At 35.6% G+C, this 16833-nt stretch overlaps 2 protein-coding genes across 5 annotated transcripts; both read right to left on the bottom strand.

Moving 5' to 3' along the window:
* Positions 1-395: 395 nt before the first annotated feature.
* Positions 396-3406, bottom strand: LOC8258513 (peroxisomal membrane protein 11C). The gene is made up of 8 exons (XM_015728984.3): positions 3249-3406; positions 2043-2255; positions 1668-1742; positions 1472-1546; positions 1309-1389; positions 1090-1164; positions 847-1020; positions 396-650 (listed from the first exon to the last, which is right to left on the bottom strand). The coding sequence occupies exons 2-8, from the start codon at positions 2232-2234 to the stop codon at positions 615-617; spliced, it is 708 nt and encodes a 235-aa protein (XP_015584470.1). The 5' UTR covers positions 2235-2255; positions 3249-3406; the 3' UTR covers positions 396-614.
* A 2333-nt stretch (positions 3407-5739) lies between these two features.
* On the bottom strand, positions 5740-9821 carry LOC8258512 (protein CELLULOSE SYNTHASE INTERACTIVE 3). 4 transcript variants are annotated; one of them, XM_048377522.1, is made up of 3 exons: positions 8850-9821; positions 8518-8683; positions 5740-7640 (listed from the first exon to the last, which is right to left on the bottom strand). In XM_048377522.1, the coding sequence occupies exon 3, from the start codon at positions 7589-7591 to the stop codon at positions 5906-5908; it is 1686 nt and encodes a 561-aa protein (XP_048233479.1). In that variant the 5' UTR covers positions 7592-7640; positions 8518-8683; positions 8850-9821; the 3' UTR covers positions 5740-5905. The 4 variants fall into 4 exon arrangements, with proteins under 4 accessions (XP_048233479.1, XP_002511794.1, XP_015584511.1 ...); XM_002511748.4 differs by lacking the exon at positions 8518-8683; XM_015729025.3 differs by lacking the exon at positions 8850-9821 and having other exon boundaries at positions 8518-8818.
* Between the last annotated feature and the right edge of the window lie 7012 nt (positions 9822-16833).

Here is a 16833-nt window from a genome sequence, read left to right as displayed (position 1 = left end):
ACATTTCACCATTTTCTTGCGTGTATTTTGGTTCTATTTGATTCTTAGTTCATGTTTTCAACTAACCGCACTGGTTTCATTCGTCTGCCAAGATTACTGTGATCAGGAGGGAAGAACTTCCTTTTCTCACACATCGGAAAAGAGAACTGGAATTTGAGCTTGATCTTTTACTTCATGATTATTGCCAACAGTTGCTCCAAGAATTGTTGACGCTAGATATATAGCTGGCTGTGTAAATCGCAGACCCGTAGGTTTGTTTCTTGTAGCAATTAGCTTGTTGATAGAAAAACCTGGTATCATTTATTCACCTAAAATGAGATCAGAACTCCCAACATAAATCTATATTACAACGAAGTCCCCCAAAGATGAGTTCAAAGTAAAAAATTACTTGAATATGAGATAAGAAGCGGAATTGGCATCAATATATTATTAACTACCATTTCAAGGAGCATGATGAACTGTGACAACAAAGACGCTAAGCAGTTGTCGTTATATAGTGATGAACTTTTTAAGGTCATCTGGAAGATGTCAAATAGCTTAAAAGCTTACACCAGCAAGTTCAAATAATATTATTAAAATGACATAATTTCCTGAGCAGAACTGGCTTGGGATCTTCACAGCGTCTTGGCCTTTGGTTGTGATGGCAGTAACTACATGGCAGAACGCAGAAATCCATCAGTGCACAAACAATAACCCATCAATTTCCAACAAAGAAATCTTGATCCTTTCCTTCTCTTTTTTAGATGAGGTATGAAAAATTTCACTCCTTATAAACTACTGACCCACTGAAATCTACAAATACCACTTACATTACCAAACAACAGATTCAAGACTTAAAATACATACCTGGTAGCAGGAGATCAACGAGGTAACAAATCCAAAGGCTCCTGTTACACGAGGGTTAACCTTCTTGGGTGCCAACTGAAGTAGGCCAACTGCTACGACAATATCCATTGCCGCCTTAACGAGGGCCAGTGACCTCTCATTAGATTTTTGAAGTTTAGCACGGTATTGCTCATTCTGCAATTAACAAAGCAGTAAGAATGGAATACTCCGTACGAAAACAGTGAAATTACGTAACATGCATACTTGATGTTTATCGCTGTTCTTAAGCTCCTTCTCTAGTTTCTTCAATGATGCAGATAATCTTCCAAGCTCTCCAATCTGGTATAAAAACGATGCGATGTATCATAAAGGAATCCTTTCTCATCCTTCTCTCTCTCTCACTCTATACTGTTAGTAATTTCATTTTAACAAAAGGGTGTTTGCATGAGGGAATATGACCAACTAAATAGGAAACTTACAAACCTCAACCAATGTGGTACAGACTGAGGACCCCATCCAACAGTAAAGAGATATACGGCCAATTAGATCAGCCCGTTCTTTGTTCTATTAAAATGAGGCAAAATTCAGTGTCATAGAATCCAAAATAGAATATACAAAACCTAAAATATGGATACACATAGCACACCTTATAGATGCCACTTCTACCAAGCCAGACGATTTGATCAAGAAATAAGAAAGTTGACAGCAGTGCATTTTTTGACTGAAATAAGAGAGCAAAGAAATGAGGTCACAAAAAGGTATAAGAAGAAGAAGAAGAAGAAGAAGCATGCATGTATGGGTGCGTGCACGCATACACACATTAACACACAGTCCATGCGTACCTTTCCCAACAAAACAAGAGGAAGGGGAGTTCCTTGAGTTACTGGGCTAATAAGAGCATGCAGATCATTGACAAACTGCAATTTAACAAAGTGGCATAAATCATGCTAGAAAGAAAACTTAAGGATCATAAACACAATATCATATTAAAAATAGTAGCATGGTGAATCTGTTGATTTCCTTTCACAATATGACAGAAAATAAATAATGCAAACATAGCCATCAGCAATTCATTCACTCCACTTATTTTTTCGAATAAAGAAATCAGAACATAAGGGGATGAGTTACTTAAGACATGACCTGGAGCACCAATATCCCAACGCAACTAAACTACAATTAATAATTTATATTCTATACTACATACAATTGAACCTAACCTTAAGAAGTCGAAAAACTTTCCTGGCCAAGCTTGTTGACTTGTCAACATTCTGGGCGGTACCAGGCTGCCCATTACTCAAGAATTTAGAACCGTATTGAATTGCCCTGCATATCTTGTCCCTGGCTTCAGCCTTGTTCAGATACAAAACTAATAATGCAAGTTCTGCTCTTGTCGCGTCCAATGTACTCATTTTGTTTTGTAGTGAAGACAACTGCAAAGTCAAAACAATAGTTGCTCATCAGGGGTCAAGAAGTATCAGATAATAAGAACAACAGAAGGAAATATGAATATTCTGACGCAAAGATACGAGAATGCATTATTATCAAACCCCATAATACCAGCTTTAAGCAAGAAACGGTGGAGACATCTGTTTCTCATTTTTTAAGACGATGAAGTTTATGCTCTGAAAATACGTGCTGATCTCAACTAAAAAGGGAATCATAAAATTTTTATGACATATAGCATGAAAATGTATAAGTTAACATGCTTGTCACTTGGCAGATTCAGCCACAATTCTTAAAACTGAATTACCGGATTAAGTTCATTTGCAAGCAACTAAAACCAATCCCCACAAAAACTGAAACTATTCTTTCTCTATCCTTTTCTTTTGTGAAGCATTGAAACCAGGATCCACATATAATCCTTGACACTGATACCAGTATCAAAGAGTTACCATAAGTTCCTGATATTGTTTCTCAGCCAAAATCCGCTGAACTACAACGAAAACCAGCACAAACAGAAAAAGCATAAAGAAAAAAAGAAAAAAAGAAGTTTTCCTTTATTGGTATTGTGCTGCAAAGATAAGAATAAGAGGCAAACTCAAAAGAGATTGAAAATCATTTGGCATGATAAGCTACCAGTTTCTCACCACCTAGCTGAGCTTATATAGATGACACAATCAATTTCACCTTAATACCATGAAGAAAATCAGGAATTAAGTAATCATGCAGGAAAACATCATATCCAATAGCAACCATGAGTAAGAAAAAACTGGTACTTCAAGATTAAAACATAATGAGTTAAGAAGCAAAATTAAAACTTGGAAAACCCAATTAGAAGTTGGATTAATCACCTACTCCAATTCCTCGGGAAGAAAAGATACAGAAAAAGAACAGCAAAAAATATCAATTAAACACCAACCATATATACCCTCAAAGAGTCGCTAGAGATTAAAAAGAGATTAGGGTTTGCAAATTCAAAATACCGAACTGAAATAGTACCGAATGGAGTGCCCAATGGATTTGGCCTCGAAAACCACAATCTCCTTTTTCTTCTTCACTTTCTCTCTCTAAAAGGTAACACCCAAAATATTAAAGGGATAGAGAAAAAGAGCCACTGGCGTCAGCAATCTATGTCTGTTCTACTTCTCTATGATAGACCTTTGATAAGGGCTTGTTTGGCTCTCTCTTTTCCTTGACAAGAAAACAAAACGGATTTATTTATTTATTTTTCTGTTACAAAAACGGATCTATTTTGTTTTTCAACGCATGTGCTTGGTTTTCCTACAGCACCCCATTTTCGACCGTTCGTCCTATCCATCATTCGATCTGGACCGTTAATTAAAGTATACAATACAATCTAACGGCTGTGATTAGGATCGGTCACATTAGGATAAAAGTTTATCATAATAGACTAGCCGATGATAAAATATGATTCAAATTTTATTAAAATAAATTATTATAAAAGCACTTTGAATGAGAAATGTAAAAGTATTTCTAAAAATTATTATCTTACAAAAACAACTATAATATTACTAATTAATAATTTATCTTAAACAATAGAGTATTAATTATATTTTAATTACTAATTTATAAATATAATTAATAACGTTAGAGAAATTTAGAAGATCAAATTTAAGTATGATAACTATATAAAATACATAATTTCTTTTAAAAAAATTATAGTTATAATCTGTATATTTAATAATATTATACGTGATGAATTGAACACAGTTCTCAAGAACAGCTAGAATTGCATTCTAGAATCTCAAATTTTTTATTTCTTTTTGGTCAAGTGCGATTGTCAATGTCCGATTTGAGTTATCGAATTTGAGGCGTTATAACTTTGAAGCTGTTGCCAATGCGATGGAGATGACAAATGATGATGCCATTCAAGTTGTTGTCTGACTTATTACATTACGTGTTGGGATTTTGGAACTTATCTTTTCCAGATGTAATATTAGAGTGGGAGTATTTAATAAGAACTTAACATGTAATTAGAGTCTGATTAGCCAAAAAAAAAGAATTATTATTTGTATCTGAATCAGCTTGCTCAAGAGTCCTCAGATAGTAATTGTTTACTTGTTTTCGAGTAGTCGTGAGATTGATTATTTGAGAGTGAAAAGCTAGTGTTTGGGAAGGGAAATACTGTTAATACAAATAAAGAAAAGCTAGTGGTGGTATCTGAGATAAGTGATGCAGTGTCATGAGTTGCAGAAATTAAGCGAGTGGATTAAATGTGGAAGAATAAGGTGTTGGATTCGATTGTAACTCGTTCATCTGGTGGTGCTGATGGGATATTTAATGAAAAGGATAATTATAGTGGTGGGTCTCAGACCTCACTGCTGTAATGTATAACCAACAATATCCTCCATGATGTCATGTTTAGTTTCTTTTCAATCTTTGGCCCTACTCTTCTTTATTCCTAGAATAGAGTTGTTAATCTTAATCTTCAATGCAAATTATGCACTAAACTTGTCAAATGTGAAATTTGTTATTTATTAGAAAAAACCCATGAAAGACTGCATACAGACTTACATAGTTGAAGTTTTTCTTTTGTCCTCTTGCTGGGGGATCAGTCTGCCAAACTGGAATGCCATACCAAAATATGCTGCTAGTACTTGGGTTATTACTACTGTCGAGCATAAATAAGAAACAGATAATCAGTTAAAGGTAGAGGATATGAATGACAAAGGCAATAAAACAATTCATTTCAGGCTTTATCTGAAATAAGCTCTGTTGAAACAACTTCCCAAAGCAAAGTGACACGATCAAATAAGCTCTAGAAGCTTTATCTGAAAATAAGCCGACCCTCAAAAGCTTCCATGATTTTCGGGTCATATTCGCTACGGAAGCAAGCAAATGCTGCCAGCAACTGTGTAGCAACCCTGTGTTGACTTGGTGTACGTCTCAAGTTATAGATGCCATACCTCCATGCCCTTTTTATCAGCTACACAGTTTCTGGCAGCATTTCCTTGCTTCTGCAGCGAATATGCAAATCTATATTCGCTATACAGGGTCCTTGAATTTCAGTGTGCAAAATGCAAACACACAAAGCATGCAAATCTATATCTGTTTCTCCAAATTCTTTATTGTTATCGCCTAACGAGACAGGGTAAAATATTTTAAAGGACCACAAAGGTATAAAATGGAGTAATTAGCCCATATGAAAATTGGTTTTGACGAAAAAACTCACAAAAAGAGAACAATTCACAGCATTAGAAAGCCAAGGACTTCTCTGAGTAATAATGCCTCCGAGATAGCTTAAGAGTTAGAAAGCGAAGCTGCACGGCCTATCTAGCAATTAGAGGGACAACAATAGAACAATTTACTTCTATTTTAAGTTAGAAAAGTCATCTTTACCCAATAAGATCTTCTCCAAGCAACAGAGATGAGAGAAAGAAAATCCATGCGAGCAGAAATATAATTACAGTGAGGTTGGTGTGTGCGAGCTACAGGAAAGAAAGAAGACAGATATAGAGCAATCTTAATATTTTCATATAAATATAACTCTAATTGCGTAGATTAGCACACCTTTTAGTGCTCTAGTTTTTCATTCACTACCTTGTTTCATACAGAAAATGAAACACATATTACATTAAGGGAATTTATCATACACAAAAGAAGAGTCGCAACATTTCCTCTATTTCCTGCTGAACAAACTTCTTAATTTCCCTCTTTCCAACCGCTCAAGCAGTTTCTTAGCCCCTGGAATGTCCATCTCCGTCAGCTTCTTGAGATACCCAATTGCTCCGTAGGAAATCATTAGCTTTTTACATTTCTTGCTTGAAGATAGAGATGCAAGGCAGGACACTGCATACTTCTTTGCTGTGTTCTGTGGACTCGGGTCAAGCAATTGCACCAGATTTGGCACGCTTTTATCATTTTTCTTAACTTCCCTGCAATTCTGTGGGAGGCTCACCAAACTCGAAATTGCCTGTGCTGAAGCCTCTCTAACACTGTTTGATTTTGCCTCAAGTAATTTGATGAGCAGAGGAATGCATCCAGCCTCCCCTACCAATTTCTTCATCTCTGTTGAGCTGCAGACTCGACAAATTGCAGAAGCAGCAGCTTGTTGTGCACCCAGTGATCCGGATTTAAGGACATGAACCAAGCGAGGGAGGAAATTAAGAGTAACCAATTGTTCCATAGAGACTGAACTAACCAAGTTTCTCAATGCCCCAACTGCAGATTCTTGGGGCAGTGGACCATCAAGATATGCCAATAAACTTCGTATTCCACCTTCCGAAATAACAATCCTCCTCAGATTGTCATTGGTTGCAGTGAGGTTCTGCAAGCATTCTGCTGCATATTCTTTAGATCCTAGTAGGATTCCACAATCAAGGAGATTGATCATGATTTTAACAATTCCTTCTTCAGCTAGATTTTGTCTAACCTCCGGAACAACTGATATATTCTTCAGAGTACAAGCAGCTGCAGCCTGTGATACTGAATCACCAGTTCGACAGATTTCAATCAGTGGTCTAACCCCACCATGTCCAACAATCGCCCTGGCTGTTTCTGTTGACATTGACAATCTCTGAAGTGAGATTGTAGCCTTCTCTTTACCCACTATGCTACCCGACTCAACAAGCCTTATGAGAGGAGGCAAGACACCTTCTGAAACAAGCCAATTTTCACAACTCCCAGATTCTGCGAGGGAGCAGATTACGGTAACAGTCTTTTCCCGCATTCGAGGAGAGGTTGCTGTCAGCAGTTGGACTAAAGCAGCAATATTGCTCCGCCCCAAAACAGCCAAAACAGTCTTCTCATCCTCTTTCATGACCTCAACAAGGCTGTCAAGAGCTTTGTGCTTTGCCTCCAAGTGGCCGATCTGAAGCCGAGCAAACAATTCTCTTATGTTACTATGAATTGCAGCCTCGGGTTCTGTGGATGAACCAGCCACAGCTAATGGCAAAGTAACTTCACCAAGCACCCCAGTCTTGATCAAAAGCCCACAATCTCGTAAATTCAAATCCAATTTTCCAGATAAAGCATCAAGATCACTCTGCATCCTAAGTTTCCCCTCATACTTCTCACCCACACACAACTCTGCTAATTCAATTGCTTCTTTCAGTGTCTTTGACACAGCCTGCAACTGTTCCTTGCAAAGTGCATTCTTGGAGAAGCAAGGGTGGCTCGACAAATCCGATAGATGCGATGGGATCTGCTCCAACTTGGAAATTATCATCTTCCACCTACCAGGAAAGCCCTTAACCTCTCTGGCCTTATCAAGTGCCAAGGGCACAAGCTCTTGAGCATGCGATAACCAATCTTCGACTGATTGAATATCTTCTTCTATTACTGCTTTTCCTCTATCTTCCACCATGATTTCTGTACGGTGTGTATCAGATTTGTCACAAGAGCTGCTGCACCAACTGAATTACAGAGAAAACCAACTCTCAAAGCGATGACCCAGATAGGAATAAAAGAGAGAGAGAAATGATTTTGCATAGAAAATTCAAAAGCAGTGGAGCAGTTGCAATCATCAAACATAAATTATAAATTAAGGGTATGATTTTTTAAAAAAGAAACCAGAAACCAAAAACAAATAAGCCACCATCAAAGCTTCGAGAATATTGTATGATGACACAAAACTTGTGACACTGAATGCAAGACCCGACCAAGAAAATCGAGATGCCTAACTAAAGATGCCCACACGAGTCACATTTTCCATAGCTTTTACAAGTGATCATTAAATGCCAACCAAAACTAAATCTAAAAATTAATGAAAATTATAAACAAACAACAACATTAAACTATTGTGGAACGAATCTTTGAAAAAAAAATCGAGAAAAGAAGAAGTCACTTTTAACTAAGCTAAACAGAACCGTCCAATAAAGATAGCCGTCGGCCAAATGGTGTATACAAATACCAAAATACCCCTTTGAAAAGTCACCTGCTTTGCACAAGTACTTCGTTAATTGTTAAGGCTATAATGGAACTTTACTTTTCAACTTTACTTTTCAACCGTGAAGAGGCATCAGATTTATCTTCTGGTATTTAATAACGTGATCCTAATTTCTAAGCTATATATGTACCAAAGGACAAGAATTTTAGGGGAGAAAGAGAGATTCTTAGCTGTATTGCCAATTTTATCCTCATAAATAGAGGCAGCTGTTTGAGAGAGAGAGGTATTACAGAGAGAGAGACTTTCCTTTGAAGAGACGATACAAGTCTCTATCAACAGTTGTATACATATCGAGTGTATTTAAATTTATCAAAGATGGAATCAATAGACCAACCCCCACTTACAATATCTTAAGACAATTCTGAACTCCAAAATGCTAAAAAGAAATAGAAATGCCTCAAATTGCTTTTGACTTTCATCAACGCTCACAAAGCCCCTTCACCATCCACAGCCACCATGAAAATGGCCTTCTCTATCTCTACAGTCAACACTAACAGTATCTTCTCTTTTCTATACAAGCAGTTGGAGATAAAATTCCGCAAAAACAAGAATCAATTAACAGAAACTATAATAAGAACAGAACAAGCAAAGCCTCAAAATATCAAAAGCAAAGGTTCGTTTTTTGCTTTTAGAGTGGGATCATAAAAATAAAGCAAAATCCACGTCAAGAACCAACCTTTAAGCCTCAGGAACTAGAATTTTGTCCTTTTCTCCGGAAAGCAGCTCATACATAGCTTGATCTTCAAACCTCTCTGTCCCTTTCTCTCCAATTGCAAGCAGAAGATGCTTCTAAGAATCAGCAACCCATAAAAAACTAAAACTTAATCTTCAAACTTCAGTCTTTTCTAAACTGGAAGGCATACCTCCAAAATCAGCAATCAACACTAGTCTGATCTTCAATGCTAAACAACAACGACCAGAAAAACAAAAAGAACTCTTTCAAAAATAATAAATGCCCAGGAGGAACCCTTTTTGTTTTCTCATAGACAAGCAGACATCAAAACGGTCGAAATCACTAGAAAAATATAAACGCGAGGACCGAACTGGATGAGATTTGAAAAAACCAAACCCAACTAGAAAAGCTCGATCTTTAACACTACCGGACACAAGAGTATATAATGCAGTGAAAACAATCACAACAAGATTCAAAAATCAAATCTTCTTCCTCTCTATGCAGAGGTCCTTCTCTCTCCTCTAATGAAGCAAAATGTGTCAGAGCTATTTGTCTGCTCAGATTATATAAAATGAGAGAGAGAAACGCCTTATTTTATATTATTTTCTCTTACTGTGTTCTTAAGAGAGAGAAAAGAGACAGTACTCAGGAAGAGAGAGAGCTCGTCTTGTTCGAGACAGAGAAGCTTTAAATGTCGAACATGTTTTATGATCTTACGGCTGAGATTGTGGATGGTAAAGTGGATTCGACCGTTGATACGAAGAGAAATTTGAATGTGCTCTCGAACTTTTACGTTACCGAGATGCTGAGATGGAGAAGTTGTTCCACGTGTGAAGTGGGGACGGGTTCTTAATTTAGAAGTGTCTTTGCGGTTACATTGCGGCACGTGTATGGTACACGAAGGGCGGCGAGTCTGAAATGAAGAGACTGTATATAACATGAAGGACCAAAAAAAAAAGAAACAATCACATCCCTGGAGCCTAACTCATTTAACACTTTAATACTTGCATTTTAAAACTAATACGCATATTTCCATTTATTTACTCATATATATATATGATTGATGTCGGACAAGGCTGCCCATATTTGAATTCTTGTAGCAGCACGTCCACATTTGAAATTTGCTTCAATCATTCCATCAAATTTAATAATTTCTCTCTCTTATTTCTTTTTAATTTTTTCAAAGATTTGGAAGATTTCAAATTAGATTCTTTTCATTATTTTTTTTAATAATATGTATAGTTAGAATATTAATATATTTGTAAACATATGATAATATTAATCTTTACTTTTTATTTTTCTTCTATATTTAATGGAGAAAAAACTAATAAAAAATTCAAATTTATCTTCTTCTTTTTTTCTCCTCAGATAAGAAAATTGATATTTTTAAAAAAGAAATCTCCTTTTGAAATAAAAAGAAGAATAAATAAGTGCAATAATGGAGTGCAACATAACATTAACTTCAATTATAACTATAGAAACAAACAAATATATTAGCAATCGCGAAGCTAAGTGCCACAAATTCTATCCCCCGACCCCCAGAAAATGAAAGCTAATCATATCATCAATCCTGAGGAGAAATAAGAGATGGCCTTTCCTTTTTCATAAAAAAGAAAATGAATCTTTTCCTTCATTTTATAAACAAATAAAAAGGTAGAAAATAAAGAATGATTTTTTTTAAAGTTTTTTTATTCATTAAATTGAAGAAAAAAAAACAACATTTAAAAAAAATAAATAAATGTATATGATTAAGACGTCAAAATTGCCCTTATCAATTCATGAGCACCGACAAAAGCCAAAATCCATGTGGAAATCTATTCGATGTTTCCTACCACATAGCTTCAAAATCTCACTACAAGATTTGACTCTTCAAAATGTCAACTTCAACACCAAAATTATAATTATTATTGCTCCAATCTTATAGTGAGTATCTCTATTCTTCCTCATCTTTTCTTTCTATTTAGATTATTATATATTTCATAATTTTATTTAATTATCTTAAAAAATTAGAATAAATCTTTTTATTTTTATTTCATTTTTAAAATATTTTTTAAAAATAACTTCTTATATTTCATGATAATAAATATGATTTGAAAAGGAGATTATCCTTATTAAAAGTATAATAAATATGAATCTCTTATACATTATTATATATCTAAATGTAATAAAAAAATTATTAGTTTATTAATTTTTATTTTAGTGAGTAGAATTGATCTGTCACGTTTTTTTTATTATAAACTGTTAAAAATAGTCGCAAAAAAATATTTTTAAATATTAATTGAAAGCATAGATATTTATTTTAAAAGTTTAAACTAATTGAATAATTTTTTTAAATAAAATAATTTTTTTATTAAAAATAATTAATAAGTACAATTTGTAATAGACAAATAAACATGATTATGTTCACAAAATATATACTAATCTTGTTATAAAGATAAGCTTTTCCTTTAGACTTTATTCCTTGTGTTGATGTAACAATTGTATATAATATATTGACTGCATTTCATGCATATCAAGAAATACATTTCACTCGATTATTATATTGAGCAACAAATCGACTTTATTATCATTTAGTGAGAATTTAAACGAGATCAATTTTTTAAATATCATAATCAAACTCAATTTTAACTCTAATGACAAAAGACAAACAAACTCATATAAAAAAAAACTAAATAAAATACTTGTAATATTTAATTAGATAATATTATTAAAAATATATAAAATTTAAAATTTAATTAGTAATTACACTTTTTATTTATTATAATAGAATATTATTTTTAATATAGAAGGTTACTCCAACCGAACTAGTTAATTATTTTTTTAATTTAAAATAAAGTAATTATGCTTTATTTTAAATAACTAACTACAATTATTAAATTATTAAGTTTATTTAAATAAAGATATTTTAATTTAATTAGCTTGTAGTTATAAGTTGCCAACAAAAATTAAAAATATTAAAATGATTAAAATTGAAGTAAGAATATATGTAATTATAAAATTTATAAAATTTATAGAATTTTAATTTAAGTTACCAAAATTTATTATCTTTTGTAAGAATAAATATCTTCTGTTTACAAAATATTATATTATTTTTCATAGATTTACTGATTTTTCCATGAATTATTAATTTATATAAAAATAATCAGATTTCTATAATATCATAAATTTTGTTGTAAGTAATAAAAGTTATGATAAATATTTTAATTAAAAAAAATATAGAAAAAGATGTTTTTTTTTTTTTTATAAAAGTTGCTACTATTTCCACATTTTTATCTTACATAAATTTACTAATATTTTATAAAATTGTTGACTTATGCAAATTCTTTTTATAATATTATTCTTTTTACAATTAAATAATACTATATTATTTTATTTTATAAAAAAGTACAAGGAAAAGGTAAAAATATTTTGTGAAATAATAACAATTTTATTAATTTTTTACTAATTTATTAGTTTATATAAAATAAGTTAATAATTCTTTTTGTGATTATGAGGAATTATAGAAATTATATTAATTTATAGAAATATTGTCTGGAATGGCTGAATAAATAGTCAGTCACTGTTATATAGAATTCAACCAGATAAGATTAATTATTTTTTTATATATTAAGAGTATTTAAATTATTATAAATTTATTTTATTCTAAATAAAATAACAGTAAAATTCACTTAAAAAAGAATAATACAATCAATCAGCAGTGTTTTTATGGAAGGCGATTGGCCAAACAAAAGTAAGTGCTTATTTGGATAAAAAGAAAGGAAATGTTTGATAATTATAATGGTATAACCAAAAAAGAAGTATAATAATAATAAGCGAAAAAATGAGAAAGAGCTTTAGAAGAGGGAGGAACCCAAGACGCGTGGGGCGTCTTTTCGGCCTTCCGCAACTGAAACGTGACGCTGTTGTCTGTCGGCTTTATACGACTTTTGGGATTTCGCACTGCAGGAATGCAGAATGCAGATCCATCATCATTTTCAATTTCCTTTTCCTGTGAGGCCTGCCTTCCTCTTCTTCTTCTTCTTCTTCTTGGGCTCTTCTGCCTACTTATTTTACTCACGGGTTCTGCTGGGCTGGCTCCTTCGGCTAACAAATTAACGAAAGCTTTATAAATTATTATCCACTTTGTTAAGCCATCATTAGATGAAGATTTGCCTTTTGTTCAATTTTGTCGTTGATGATTATGATAATGACTGTGTTCATGTGAGTTTAAACTTTAAACTATTCATCTTCCTGTTTTGGAATCTTCATAAACTACAACTTCTTAACTCTTTGTTTTCACCGATTGTTTTTTACCCACAAGGTTAAGTTAACTAACTCAGTCAGTCCATTTCACTAAATTGGTTTACGCTACAGTTCCATTGCTTCATCATTTCTCATAATCCAAGAGCTTTAATTTTTTATTAACTAATTCACGTGAGTTATGAGTGAAAAAGCTTGATATTTACCCATTATCCAAGAATGAATGTATCCGCTAGATAACTACAAATTAAAATCTTCCATTCAGAATTGATGGCAATTTTAGTATGCTTTTAGCTTGGAATGAGTATCTACCAACTTTTGATTTATTAATTACCATAAATTAACCATGATTACAATTGTTTTGAATCCATATCTGAATCTGCAGGAAAAAATATATCTACCACTCCAACATTATTGCAAATTCACACAGAGAGACATCAAATTTATACCTTGTTATTTCTAGTATTCTTGTGCTATGATATACGATACAAGATTTGTCTACAACAAACTTATAGACTGCCAAATCTATCATAAAAAAATACCTAAGAAATTCAAATTTTAAAACTGATATTCTTCTAGTAAATGTAATTATTCATCGATTGACAGGCCTATATATTATATAATAATTTCTCGGTTATGACTCTCCATACACCATGTCACAGGCTTGGTGTTTTCTACCAATGAACCGTGCGAGACTAGCTACTTTCTCACAGAAAACAAGTAAGCTAGTCAGCCTTACTCTTCAAATGCTAGGCAAAATGCTAGCTAGGATAGCAAGAAGAACAAAAGAGAGCTAGAGATAACTTTGAGAGCTTTTGTAAAGAGAAATATATTGATTTCTACTTGATTTGCTTGATGCTTACAAATAAATTCTCTAAGCTATATATAGGCCTCCACCTCCTCAATGTACGGTGAGGATACATTTAATCTAATGACTAAGATTAAGTATCTAGAATGTTCTACACACTTCCATACTTATCTACACATTATACATGCTTCTAGATTATTCTAGAATGTTCCAGATGCTTCTAGATATTTCCAGATGATTCTAGAATGTTCTAGAATCCTCCCTTGCTTTGTAGCGAACTCTGGAGGCTTCTTGGGCCATCGTGCGAGAAGGGAAAATATGCGGGCTATGACATTCTCCCCCACTTATTCTGGCGACGCCCTCGTCAGATGCCTTACCAAGTTCCTTGGCAAATCTTTGGCCTTGATGGGGAAGGAGCTTTACCATCACTAAGCCTCCCTCCTCAAACTCTGAGTGACTCTTCTTTCCATCCGCCCACTTCTTCATTCTCTTGGCGGCCTTGGTTAGAGGAGCACGTACCCTGTCGGCTTTCTTATGCCATGGCTTTAACAAACCGGCGGGCTTGTCTTGTTCCAACGAAGGAAAGTTAGCATTAGTGGTGGAAGCTAACTTTGCCTTGCTACTTAGCGCATCGGCCACTAAGTTTGCCTTTTCCGGCTTATACTCCTTCGCAAAATCAAACTCCGCAAGGGATGCTTGCCATCTTACTTGCTTCGGAGTTGGCTTCTTTTGCTTGAGTACCGGTGGTTCACACGGAGCCTTGGATGGCCTAGTGTGGCTAGCATCCAACAACTCTTTTGGTTGCCTCCGAAACTCTTCGAACTTAGGGGGTGCCATGCTATAAGGGAATTCTACCACTCCATTTTCTGCTCCACCTTTCTCTAGCTTCTTCGTAACTCCAGCATTACATTCCCAAACTCATCTAGGACCCCTGTTATCTCCTTTGGCACTTTATCTTGTGGCAAAATCGCCACTTCTTCCTTTAGTGCCGCAAGGAATGACGGCTGAGCCTTCTCTACCCGCTCAGATAGTTGTATAGCCGAGATCTTCATGGCTTTTACCTTGGCTTCTCATTTTAATGGTACCATGCAAGTATTCCCTTGCTCCAAGATACATATGGTGTTGGCAAAGGGAAGTGGGAATGCATTCACTTTATCGAGAAACTCTATGCCAAGCACCATCTCATAATCATCCATCGTTATAATGGAAAAATCCAAGAGGCCAGACCACTCACCGAGGCTTACTTTGACGTCTCGCGCAAACCCACATGTTCGCGCCGAGTTCATACCGAGCCACCCTTGCTCCTTCGCATACTTGATGCCAAGTCTTTCTGCCTCTTTTACCTCGAGGAAGTTGTTGTTAGCCCCGGTATCTATCAATGCTTCTACCGTACGGCTTCCAACCTTTGCTTCCACGAATAATCGACCCTTCTTTTCGGACTTGGGCATCTCAAATTTGATTTTGATGGCCTTTGAAGTTGACCCCATCTTGGACTCCTCTCGGTGTTCTTCCCTTTCTTCGACCAACGTAGAGAGCTTGTTCTTCGTAGGGCACTCTCTCGCCTTATGTGGTCCATCATAGAAGAAACACTTGATACGAGGCTTTTCTCCACCTTTGTCATCCTTGTTGCCATGGTTGCCTCCCTCTCTGGGCTTGTCAAACCTGTAGGAGCCTTCCTTTTTGTGGTGGCGGTCTCCCCATTCTTTCCGTTGCTGTTCCTTTCTTGGTCAGGCTTGTACTTGTCTTGCCTCCTGATCTTTATCAAGGATTCGGCCACGGCAATGGCGGTGTTGAGATCTTGGACACCACGGCGCTCCAACTCTAACCTTGCCCAAATCTGCAACCCATCCGTAAATGCAAACAAGGCTTCTTCATCGGTATAGTTGGGAATCTCAAGGAGTGTGTCGGTGAATTCTTTAACATACTCCTTAATACTTCCTGTCTGTGAGAGTCGCCGCAACTTGGCCCTTGCATCCCGAATAGCATTCTCGGGGTAGAACTGCTTCTTCAAATCTTCCTTGAATTCTCCCCACGAGTCGATAGTGCATGTCCCCTTTTCTATGTCGCCACTCCTCCTTCTCCACCACAGCATTGCGGTATCTTCTAAGAAGAGTGCGGCAGCGTCAACCTTCTTGGCTTCTTCTACTAAGCCAAGTGCCTTGAAGTATTGCTCCAAGCTCCATAGGAAGTTATCAATTTCCTTCGCGTTCCTCGAGCCTTTATAAGCTTTAGGCTTCGAAACATCTAACTTCGAGGGAGTAGAGACTATCATTGGCACGCTTCCACTTCCCTGGATAGCTGCCTTCTTACAGAGGATAAGCTCTTCCTCGGTTGCCACCAACCTAGCAACCATCCCATCAAGCATTTCCTCAACGTCACAACCTCGGCAAGGAGAGTTTTCTCTACGGTCTTGGCTTGTTCTTGACACTTGGACATCCCCTCGTTCAAGGCAGCTTGCATCCCCTCTTGAAGCTCTTCTCTTCCATTCTCGAGCTCCCCGATGCGTTGCTCTAAATCCTAGAACGTATCTTGTCCCTCGGCCACAGTTAGCTCTACCTTGGCTAGCCTGGCATCCATGTCAGACACAACATCCCTCGATCTTCTTCTCTCCTTCCTTGGTGGCTTGGACGCTTCCGACTGGTCCTTCACAACCTCACTCTGGAGTTGCCTTACCTCCTCCGGAACTCTAGTAGCCTCACTTGCTCCTGATGTCTTTGTCATTTCAACGATTGTCTAACCTTGCTCTGATACCAACTGTCACGGGCTTGGTGTTTGTGCGACACTAGCTACTTTCTCGCGGAAAACAAGTAAGCTAGTCAGCCTTACTCTTCAAATGCTAGGCAAAATGCTAACTAGGATGGCAAGAAGAACAAAAGAGAGCTAGAGACAACTTTGAGAGCTTTTGTAAAGAGAAATATATTGATTTCTACTTGATTTGCT

This window comes from Ricinus communis, chromosome 1 (assembly GCF_019578655.1).
Source record: "Ricinus communis isolate WT05 ecotype wild-type chromosome 1, ASM1957865v1, whole genome shotgun sequence".
Classification (NCBI taxonomy): domain Eukaryota; kingdom Viridiplantae; phylum Streptophyta; class Magnoliopsida; order Malpighiales; family Euphorbiaceae; genus Ricinus; species Ricinus communis.
Note: the sequence above shows the minus strand (reverse complement) of the source record. Positions and strands in the feature narration are given on the sequence as shown.

What these genes read in the sequence shown, in the direction of transcription:
- LOC8258513 (XM_015728984.3), bottom strand. Translation starts at nt 2,234, where the DNA reads ATGAGTACATTGGACGCGACAAGAGCAGAACTTGCATTATTAGTTTTG. An exon ending in AAGTTTTTCGACTTCTTAAG is followed by an intron (nt 1,743 to 2,042) that starts GTTAGGTTCAAT and finishes GTTAAATTGCAG; the next exon opens with TTTGTCAATGATCTGCATGC. An exon ending in CTCTTGTTTTGTTGGGAAAG is followed by an intron (nt 1,547 to 1,667) that starts GTACGCATGGAC and finishes CTCTTATTTCAG; the next exon opens with TCAAAAAATGCACTGCTGTC.
- LOC8258512 (XM_048377522.1), bottom strand. Translation starts at nt 7,591, where the DNA reads ATGGTGGAAGATAGAGGAAAAGCAGTAATAGAAGAAGATATTCAATCA.